Consider the following 12,012-nt stretch of genomic DNA (forward strand, 5'->3'; position numbering starts at 1 on the left):
CGTGGGCCTCTCACTGTTGTGGTCTCTCCCACTGCGGAGCACAGGCTCCAGACGCGCAGGCTCAGCGGCCATGGCTCACGGGCCCAGCCGCTCCGCGGCACGTGGGATCTTCCCAGACCGGGACACGAACCCGCGTCCCCTGCATCGGCAGGCCGACTCTCAACCACTGCGCCACCAGGGAAGCCCTAATACAACTCTTAATTAAACATATTTTAAATCTCATTTGTTTTACACGCACACATATATAATACATACATTAACTATGTATATAACACAACATATATAATACATATAAAACATATATCATATATTAATGATGTATCATATATGACTACATAGAGAGGAGAAAAGAGGAAGGAGAAAGGGGTAGTTTAGAGATCGACAGATACAGACTTTTTTTACCAATGGGGATATTCAATCAGAAACCTACAGACCTCTGATCTAAATGATCAATTGGACTTTGGAAGTTACTTAAGCTTTGTATGATACTTCTGAACTAAATGGCAACTTGCACATAGGTGTCTAACACTCTCCTCTTTCCTCCCACCACCACCTTGTTGATTCCCTCTTGGAAAGACTAGTAAAAATATAATAACAGAGAAAACACTGTAACAAAACTGGAAACCATGGAAGAAGACAAGTCCCTATACCAGTAACTTGGAGGAACTTCTATGAGGAATGGTCTGAACGTGACGAGATTGAAGGCAGGCCAGCTGGATCTCTACATTTGAGGGAATGGTTTCTCTCATCTGTAAGATGAAACTTCAGTAAAATCCAACAACTGCCCTTCATTAAAAGGAGGAAGTCAGGGCTTCCCTGGTGGCGCAGTGGTTGGGAGTCCGCCTGCCGATGCAAGGGACGCAGGCTCGTGCCCCAGAACGGGAAGATCCCACATGCCACGGAGCGGCTGGGCCCGTGAGCCATGGCCGCTGAGCCTGCGCGTCCAGAGCCTGTGCTCCGCAACGGGAGAGGCCACAACAGTGAGAGGTCCGCGGACCGCAAAAAAAAAAAAAAAAGAAAAAAAGAAAAAAAAGGAGGAAGTCAGATGGTACATGTGGACCCTAACCAGTGATTCTAAAAACTACACCAAGTGCTAGAGGTCACACCAAACTGGGAGCATGGGGTAGCACAGAATTACATATGTACAGTGAAGTCACACTATGCACACACATGCATACGCACACAACCCCAACTAACTCCTGGTTACACAACACACACAGAAAACAATCTCTTACTATAGAGAGGTAATGTTCCCCATTGTGGTTTCCTGGTTTCCTCTCTATTCTATTAATCTACAAGTGAAACTGATTAAATTTAAACTTTCCCCTTCCTTCTTGCTTTGTCAATTCCTGAATTATTTGTACAGAAATCCATCTCAACTCCCTTTTGTACGAGCATAGTTCTCACTGAGATCTCTGAGAATAACTAAAGGTCACAAGAATTAAATACCACACTCCAAAAGAAGGCAAGGGCCCTGAAGCATCAGTACAAACATCTTCCAATGAGACTGTCACTGCAGTGAACAGGAAAAAAGGTATTTTCTGAAACTTCCCTTCAAAGGAATTCATAATTCATTATACTGATGGAAGTAGGGATTATACGTACAAAGAAGGAACAAGTATCTACCAAAAAAGAAAAAGAAAACTGTTGCAGTGAAGGCAGTCAACAGGATTTTAAATACTGCAAAAACAAAGTCAAGGAATGGAAGACAGGAATATGCAATTTTCCCATATTTCAGAGGACAAAAATAAATAGATAAAAATGGTCAGGGAAATAAGACTGAAGACATAATATGGCTGATCTAGAAAATCAATATAATTGTGAAAAGAAATACAAGGAGAAGAGAATAATTGAGGAAAAAATAATCAAAGAAATGATTAGTAGATCAAGAAATTTGCCTCTATAAATCAGAGGTATATGAAAAACTAGGGGAAAAAAACTAACACCGGACATATCATGGTTAAATTCTTAGATTTCAAACATCAAAAGAGAAAAATCTATCAGCATCTAGGCAACAGAGTGAGCAGGTTATCCTCTGTGAAAGAAATTACAAACCCCAAATTTTATATTCAGTGTTAACATATGTGAAAATTGAAATTATGTTTGAGATGCTATGATTATTTATATCCTATACCGTGTTGTAAGATGGCCACCATGCAGAAATTTAAACTAACTGGTCAAGAATTATAATTTGTACACATTTAGGGCATAAATGGGCTGGGTTGTTAGAGATTAGGAAAAATTTAAAGGAGATTTGTTTTGTTTTTTTCTAGAGAGAAGAGTGTTGTAAGTCCCCACTCCACCTAGATGTCTAGCCTTTGACCACAAGTCAGAAGAGCTGCATCACATGTTGTAGGGAAGAAGGTAGTAGACTGTGTCTAGCTCTGTAAGAAGGTTAAGGGAGAGGCTGTTTACCTGCTCTAAAAGTGAAGCAAGAGAAAACTGCTATTACGTTGAGAACTGCTCAACAGCCTAACTCTGTCTGGGCACAGACCAGAAGGGGACCACACACACACACGAGACAGGCAGGCTGGAGCCATCTTGAAATCTACCCAAGAGCACCCCTAGGGAATAATGGTACCCCAAAGAGAGAATCTAGGGAGCAGAATGCTGAGAAACCAGGGCCAAAGGGAAGAAGAGTCAGTCAGATGAAAAAATCTACCATCTATCATGGAAAGTTCAAATATCTCCACAAGGATCTCTCAGGAATCCAAGAAGGAACCCTAAATGACAGTCGGTTTTGAATATCCTCCAGGTTCACTCAGTACAAAGCCATCTTACGACAGTGTCAGTCAAGGATGAAGTGTCTTACTGTCTTTTCCTCTCTTCCTTCTCTCACCTTTTACACTGGTTAAGAGTCAGAAAGCAAATGAGAAGGTGAGGGAGGAAAAGAAAAGCTAGGTAGGGAAGACATACTGGAGAGTGCATTCTCTATCCCTATGTAAGCCATCAGTTCATAGCAGGCTTCTGGGAGGCCAGGGAGGCAGTCTGAAATTAATTATTTAGGATGAGAAATTTTTAATACTAAATTGGGGTTATATTTGGTGATTTCTGATTGGCCATAGGGCATTTTACTCTCTAAGAACAATGTAAGTCATGGCACTTGCCTAAGATTTCTTCCAGGGAAAAGGGAAGACCCTTCCCTATAAAAAATTAAAAGAGAGTTGATGACAAAATTTCCAAGGTTGTTTAAGATTATCCCCCCTAAGTCTTCCTTATGCAAAGTCTATGTTATCCCCAGCCAAACCATCCAAGTGTGCAAAGGCAACAGAAGAGGTTATCAGACAGAAAAGGTTCAGAAAGTCTACCAACACATTCTTTCATTTAAAATTTACTAAAAAAACATTCTAGCTGACTAAGAGATTAATCAGATTTAAAATTCAATGTAAGAAAACAGTGGCAGGGCTTCCCTGGTGGTGCAGTGGTTGAGAGTCCGCCTGCTGATGCAGGGGACACGGGTTCGTGCCCTGGTCTGGGAAAATCCCACATGCCGTGGAGCGGCTGGGCCCGTGAGCCATGGCCGCTGAGCCTGCGCGTCCGGAGCCTGTTGCTCCGCAACAGGAGAGGCCACAACAGTGAGAGGCCCACATACCGCAAAAAACAAACTAACAAAACAAACAAAAAAAGAAAAGAGTGGCATACAAGATCCAGGGCTGAGTAATAAAATAAGTAAAATTCAAATCTAAATAATACTATTACAGCAAAGTCAAATGTTTCAAGTCTTGATCCATAAAGATATCCAAAGTGGTGTGCAATAGTTATTTATATTAGCAAGAAACTATAAACAACACAACTCTCCAGGAATAAGGGTTACTTAAGTATATTATGATAGATTTATATGTGCTAATATGACTACCTCCCAGGTATATTTCTAAGTAAAATAAACAATAAAAAGGTATACACTAATATGATCCTCTTAAATATAGATACACGGAAATTTTCTGAAATTTTAAATCATAAACTATTAAGAGTGGTTTCTATGAGAAGGGTTTTTTTGTTTGTTTGTTTGTTTGTTTTGCGGTATGCGGGCCTCTCACTGTTGTGGCCTCTCCCGTTGCGGAACACAGGCTCCGGACACACAGGCTCAGCAGCCATGGCTCATGGGCCCAGCCGCTCCGCGGCATGTGGGATCTTCCCGGACCGGGGCACGAAGCCGTGTCCCCTGCATCGGCAGGCGTACTCCCAACCACTGCGCCACCAGGGAAGCCCGAGAAGGGTTTTTTTAAGCCACGTTCAAATTTTATATTCTTTAGACTTCAAAGATAAAAATTAATCTAAGAGAAATAAACATGTTATTTACTCTCAGGGTAGTAAGGGAGAAAAATCTCAACTCTGAGGTGCCATAAAAATTCTTACAATGCACAGAACTTAGGCTGTAAGTTTTCATCTGCAATAGATTTTTATGGCACTTTTTTTTTTGCGGTACGCGGGCCTCTCACTGCCGTGGCCTCTCCTGTTGCGGAGCACAGGCTCCGGACGCGCAGGCTCAGCGGCCATGGCTCACGGGCCCAGCCGCTCCGCGGCATGTGGGATCCTCCCGGGCCGGGGCACGAACCCATGTCCCCTGCATCGGCAGGCAGACTCTCAACCACTGTGCCACCAGGGAAGCCCTTTATGTCTCAATTTTTCAATGCAGTTTCACTAAGAAAAATCGAATGTACATGATTTCGTCTACTTAGTAGCAATAAAGTTCATTATGTAAAGGAAAAAAAACACATTTTTCCCTTTTTTTCAAAACCTGATGACCTGAATTTTAAAATATATTCCTTACACAAATGTCACAGATGGTGGGTACTAGCACAGAAGAAATTGCTATAATGGAATAACCATGGACTTTTAAACCTAGACTTTGGTTCAAATTTCTCAGTATCTTCATCTGTAATATGAGAATAATGGTACCCACTTTCCCCAAATTACAGCACATGGCACTTTGTACTGGGAAAATGCTCAGAAACTGGTATTATTATTAATTAAGTGAAGAAGTGATTAATAAACATGAAAACCCCAAGCCCTATGGGACCAGTTTCTGATCAACATAATTACACCCATCATACATATGAGACAAGGTCACCAAAACCTAAATCAGGGCTCAGGCCATCTCTGATCCCTCAGTATCACAGGAAGAGAGTTAAGAGGTGGCTTCAGACCCAACTGTACCAGAGACAAAAGTGCTATGGAACTAGGTGCAATGGCAGTAAACCGCCTATGTGCTATCTCAAGGAAAGATCCAACATCCTCATAATGTGCAGTGAAGATACCACAATTAACAGGTGCAATTAGTAAGGGGAGAAATCCTAGTTAGAACAAATGGAAAAGCCCAGCTCCTTAGCACACTCAATCCAGCTGGCCAGGCCTCCTCCAACATGGCCTATACCTATACACACATACAAAACTTGGGACTATTAACAAAGTCACAGAATACCAAAGGCAACACTTGATACCTTTCCTTACTTATCAATATATGCTTGTTTAGCATTTTTTAAAAATCAGACGTTAATTCTATACTGCTTTTATCAAGGATCTCTGTATACCAATCTAAAAAAATGAGTATATGATTTTATCTAATGACAAGGTTGGTTAACTTAAAAAAAAATTCTTTTATTAAATAATTCCTATATAGAATACCAATATATAATGTGGAAAAAAAAGTCTCTATTCCCCGCCCCGTAATGTCTACAGTGAAACTCTAGGGGTCAACAGAGCACAATTCGTAAAACAGGAATCTTGTAACAAAAGAGTTTAATGTTTCAAAATAATACATCCTCAAAATTGTAGGAAATAACTTCTTAATCTTCTCACCATCTCAACAATTACAAAATAAAAACATAGTTCCAAATAGCTGCTGCTAGGACACAAGTGAAAAAAAAAAATCAAATACAGCAGTTGTGAAAAGGAACTAGTGTGAAGAACTTTCCTACCCGTATCTCAAAAGCCCACAAGATGATGGTATTTTGCACAAAATTAATGCATGATCAAAAGTAGTGCATCATGTTCCTTAAAAGTCGAGGTGCTTCCAACTTTGAAGAGAATGTTGCTAAAAATTAAAAATCATAACATTGATGACAGCAAAGACAGTGATTTTATTGAAAGCAAGAAAATACTTCAGAAGGGTGTTTCCGCTTTTGAGTCAAAAATTTCCTTTAGCACTGATCTTGCCTAAGCGAAATTATATTTGAGATTCCACTTATATAAGAATGAAAATAATGACAAGCTTGAAAGGAAGCTTTTGTGAGACTTAAATGTGTAATCATTTCAGACCCTTAATAAATATCTGCTTAATTAAACTGTACTTATGTGCCATGCATACTATGCATTTTAAATAAATAACTCATTTGGTTTTCCTAAAAAATCATACAAGGGAAGTGTCTTTATCCCAATTTTGTAGGTTAAGGAATCTTGCTTCTTGCTAAATGGTTAAACATGGAGTTATATGATCCAGCATTTCCACTCTTAAGTATACACCCAGGAGAAATGAAAACATACCTCCACACAAAAGTTTGTACGTGAATGTTCACAGCGGCATTGTCCGTAATAGCCAAAAAGTGGAAACAACTCAAATGTCCATCAACTAATGAATGGATAAATAAAATGTAGTATGTCTATACAATGGAATATTCAGCTATAAAAAGAAATTAAGAATTGATACATGCTACAACATAGATGAACCTTGAAAACATTATGCTAAGCAAAAGAAGCAAATCACAAAGGACCACCTATTGAATGATTCCATTTACATGAAATGTCCAGAATAGGCAAATCTATTGAGACAGGAAGTAGATTGGTAGTTGTGTAGGGCTGGGAGGACGGAGGAATTAGGGAGTAACTGCTAATGGGATGGGTTTCTTTTAAAGGTAATGAAAATGTTCTAAAATTGATTGTGATCATGAACGCACAACTGTAAAGATACTAAAAGCTTCTGAATCATATACTTTAAATGGGCAAACTGTATGTTCTGTGAGTTATATCTCAAGAATGCTGGTTTTTAAAAAAGTGTTCTATTGGATTCAAATATATAGTCTGGGGGGCAAGTACTTTAGCTATATATTCAATTTTTAATTCTTTATCAGATATGGATTTAGAATATGTATATATTCACTCTCTCCCTCTCCTTTTCCTCCAAAATAAAAGTAAAGTAGTTAATTTTCATTGTGTGTTAAAATAGAGATACAACGGGAAAGCTCTTTTCCAGGATATGACCAGCTTAGGTGGCTCGCACAACTTGGTCTTTAGAGCAGATTTCAAGAGGTAAACAGGTGTAGTTAGGAGTTTTATAGAACAAAGGTCAAGAAAAGTCAGAGCTGCAATGTAGAAGCAAAGAGCAGAGACTGATAAAGGACATCTCTATCTTTCTGTTAAATGTGAAAGAAAACACAAAACATAAAATTTACTGTCTTATCCATTTTTAAGTATATAGTTCAGTAGTGTTAAGTATATTCATGTTGTCATACGATACATCTCCAGAACATTTTCATCTTGCAAAACTGAAACTATACCCATTGAACAACTTCTCCCCATTTCCCCCTCTAACGAGCCCCTCACAACAACTGTTCTACTTTCTGTTGCTATGACTTTTTGTGCCTGGCTTATTTCACTTAGCATAATGTTCTCATGGTTTTGTTGTAGAATGTGACAGAATTTCCTTCTTTATAAGACTAAATAATATTCTATTGTATGTATATACCACATTTTGTTTATCCATTCATCTGCAGATGGACCTCTGGGTCACTTACTCATCTTAGCTCTTGTGAATAATGCTGCAGTGAACAAGGACTCTTCTATCTTAACTACTATTCAGATCCCAAGGGGAAAACAGAGACTTCATTACACATAAACAAATATATATTAAGATAAATCAGCATTCCCCAAAATGTACTCCAAAGAATATTAATATATGTTTGAGGGAAGAAAGAACATGATTACAAAAGTTTAGGAACCTCTGAAGTAAAAGAGTTAAACAAGTTTCTTTATTGGGAAACTTCTCAGGTTTTGATTTTTCAGTGTGCATTGTGGACCCCTAAGAAATGATATCACAGGCAGTTTTTCCTAAACTTATTTAACCAAAAAGCCCTTGATGCAGGGTCTCTGGGATTCACGTTCTGAGAAGTAGTTAGGGTAGTCCAGTTTCCATTGAACACTGAACTGAAAGTTGGATTCTTTTTATACTACCTTGAACAGCTATGTGGTCAAAACATACTAATGTTACTAGGATACAATTAGGAGCTTGATTTAACCAAGAGGATCTGGCTTTATTTCTTTTATTCCTTTATAGTCTTACAGCTAAAAGGAGCCCTGGTCATGGTGCCAACAAAAATAGTGTCATTCTGAAGCTGATGTAAAAAAATGCACACAACCCAATTTCAGATTCAAGTACACTAAAAGTGATAATGTCTGGTCTTCAGTTTTGGAGCATCTGCAGCTAAAATACAAGTATGATTATTAATGTACCAAAGTCATTAAAACCAGGAAGCAGATGTATTAGCAGTTCGTCAAGAAAGTGTCCCACCTTTAGAAAAGGCATCAATAAAGCTTCTATCCAATGCTCTGACTTCCACAAAATAATGAGTAATTGTGATGACAGCTCAAACCACCAAAGCAAGCTTCAATTAGTATAGAGCTACCTGTAGTTCTCAAAACTGCGTGAACTAGGAGAATGCATCTCTCAACCATGAAAATTAACAAAGCTGTTATTAAATGTGTACTTACTGCTATAATTTGGTCTCCAATTTGGATTCTTCCATCATGTTCAACAGCACTGCTCTTTGTAATGCTCTTTACAAAGATTCCTGAAGGTTCTAAGATTAGAAATAGGTTTGTTTTTGCTTTGTTTTGCTTTACTATTTACAAAGCACACTCAAACAATACCCATCCTCCATTCTCCAAATATAAAATCCTAATTCTGCACAGATATAAGTCAACCAACCACACAAAGAAAACCACTAGTAGAAACTTACGCTACAGAAAAAGACAATGGTTTTGTCTGTCTGAAATAAAATATCAAAGTCGCCTGCACTAAATTATTCCTAAGGAAGATTTCCATCAGTTTATGACGATCTGAAAATACATTATGTTGATTCAATATTTCATAAGACAAAGACATTAGAGGCAATTGCCAAGATGAAAGAAATAGAATATTAATGTTTAAAAACTACCTAATTTTTTATCTCCAATGTAACCAGCAATGGTAATTCCTAATCCTTGGACATTTTTAGTGAGTTCTACATCAAATGTCTCATTTTCTTCACTTTTCTGAGTAGAAGCATCAACCTAAAATAAAATTGATAAATAAATATACACATAAATAAACATGTAAACAAACAAGATAATCTTTTTTAAGCCACAATCTTTAGAAATAATATGATGTAATTGGGCGTTAGAGAACTCAGCTAGAAAATTATAGAGTAGGGATTACTCCTTCAATCTTGAAAACTTGGACTGAGCATCACATTTTTACTCAAAAGGAATGTCAAGAGTAAAGCTGAACACCCCCATCAGAGAAATATGTAATTGTCTGTGCGTGCAAAATGTAAAAAATTGAATAGTTTCTTATTAACAAATTCTATTTTCAGGGATGGGTCATCTTCATTTTTGAAGAAGTTAGGATGTAATACAGTTAAAATAACTCGTACTTTGAATCCACATCAGCAAGTTAAAATCCAGCTTTGCCACTGTTTTTTTCTAAGCATCACTCTGCTCAACTGTCTATCAGGAATAAGAACAAGTCCAGCTAACAATCATTGAGCAGTTTCTATATAACAGACAGCTGTCATGTCTCAATTCATTTACTCCTTAGAATAAGCCTATAAGGTAGGTACAATTACTGTCAATTTTTCTCTGGTGAAACTGAGGAACACAAATTTTTCCAAGGACAAACAGCAATCTAGTAGAGGCAGAATTCAAATGTAGATAAGCTGGTTGCAGAACCCCTGCTCTTAAAAGCTGCACAGAATGTTAATTCCTCCTAGAATGTAGGGGCCATACTGCCCACTCAAGACATGCCGTTATTACTACCTGAAGTTGAAAGCTGATTCTAACACCATGAAGGTGAATCTATCCTCTAGATATACTATTAATAGACTGATGATTATTTTGAAAGCCAGTGAAACATATCAAACAGCTAATTAAAATAAAACTGTCCTTGTATTTGCTTTATAAATTCAAACTTTAATACAAAAAGCTTTTTAGAAGGAAAGAATTCCTTTACACATGATTTCCTTCATTCCTGGAGTGGTACTCGAAAGCAGATTTCTCTAATATGTAGACTTGTTATTATGTATTGGACTGAAGGGCAAGGCTCCCTGAATAAAGCATGAGTGAACTAGCACAGTCAGTCATCAGTAAGTTGTTGGCATTATATACTAGTGTGGTGTCAGCAGATTCCACAGAGAACCCTAGGAAGATCACAAAAGAATGAAGTCTTTGGTTCGAATGGACATGTAGGTTGGGGCGAGCTCGTAATGGTTTCTGATTTTCTTTAAGCACACTCTGTACCTCACTGATAAGTCACCTAAATGAGATATAATTTTATAGTAAAGTTTTATTTTTTTCATTGCACATAATTATCTGTGCAAACTTAGCAAAAGTTTAAAGTTTAGATAATTACAAGAAAATGACAGGATGAAATCTGCTTCAACTGAAACAAATGTGTCTTCTATTTTTAATAAGACTTATGCAAGTGCTATTTTAGAGGGTGGCAATTTGACTATCGAATGGTTTTAAAAGGGGCACAAGCTTCACAAATGATGATATGCACAGAACAGATATTTTTCTAAGCTTTCAATTACACCAAGTGGTTTTTGGTATTGCATTCATTTATATATTGCTGAATAAAATGTTTTGTTTACCACAAAAGAATGCCATTTAAATACTTTCATAAACAGGCTTTCTTTCTTTACTTCTTTCTCCCTGCAAAAAATAGCAACGAAACTCAATCCTAAAAACAACAGAATCATGGAAATTTCAAGTGTTCTAATAAAGTTTTAAAGGGCTTGTGGAGGAGGTTAGAATATTAAAAGAAAGAATTTATAGCAACTGTTTAGAAAATAACAGTTTTTAGATCTATAAGAAAGGAATGTAGAACTTGCACTTGCTATAAAGCTCATATAGAAATTGGTCATAATTCTCTTCTTAAATATTTAAGAAATTTCTGGATAAAATTATTTTGTTGACATTTAATCCACTATTGTCTTGTGACCTGAACTATTTGAGATAACCATCACATTATAATAATTTTGAAACATTCTAGCTTTTATCACATCAAGTTAAGAACAAAGATGGAATGCTCTGCCTATGAATAAAACTTTTGTCACAACCCCGAAAGCATAACTTTTCTCTAAAAAAAATTATATAACTGGGTCAAGAATAGCAACTTATTACAAATCTGATAACAATTATATGACATACCTGAAAACAACAATGAAAGGTTTTAGTAAGCTTTATTTATCCACCTTGCCCACAAAAAGACACTAAGAAGCAAGGTGTTGAAAGGGAATGATCGGAACTTACAGCCCACCTTACAGAAACCCTTCTAAGTAAGAAAAAGATAGAATTAAATGTTTTAGGTATTAGTAGCAAATAATTCTTTAAAATTTATCCATACTTCAAAACATTTTCCTCATAAATGTGCTTAGAGAAAAATCAAAAACAGTAATCTAGAATTTATAAGCAATCTTTCACCTGTTAGACATTATTCCTATTTAATAAACTATTATTAGTGCTGAAACATCATTACATTTGAATTTTGTTTCATTCTTTAGCACTAATACACTAACATTAATAAGTCTAGTTTCTAAATAAACACCACTGTCATCTAAGTGCTACAGTCTATGACTTTCCCATTAACTGCTTTTATCTCCTTACCCGCATCTCTGGTGTAGAAGATGGGGATGAGGAAAGCGTGATGCCCAAAGAGGTGGGCACCATTGGTTCTTCCATGGCACCTCTTGCAATCATCAATTTGACTCTATTTCCACACTGTCTGAGGACCTGGGCTACTTGCTCACTGCTCATTCCTGC

The 12,012-nt window shown here is 37.2% G+C and overlaps 1 protein-coding gene across 1 annotated transcript in view; it reads right to left on the reverse strand.

Annotated features, from left to right (window-relative positions):
- The window catches only part of MPDZ (multiple PDZ domain crumbs cell polarity complex component), a 170,639-nt gene that overhangs the window by 92,479 nt on the left and 66,148 nt on the right, over positions 1 to 12,012 (reverse strand). The window contains 3 exon segments of the mRNA XM_007465638.1: positions 8,704 to 8,792; positions 9,150 to 9,264; positions 11,857 to 12,012. The exon segment at positions 11,857 to 12,012 is cut by the window's right edge and continues 11 nt beyond it. Of these exon segments, the coding sequence (XP_007465700.1) occupies positions 8,704 to 8,792; positions 9,150 to 9,264; positions 11,857 to 12,012 (360 nt within the window).

This window comes from Lipotes vexillifer, unplaced genomic scaffold (genome assembly GCF_000442215.2).
Source record: "Lipotes vexillifer unplaced genomic scaffold, Lipotes_vexillifer_v1.1 scaffold31, whole genome shotgun sequence".
Classification (NCBI taxonomy): Eukaryota; Metazoa; Chordata; class Mammalia; order Artiodactyla; family Lipotidae; genus Lipotes; species Lipotes vexillifer.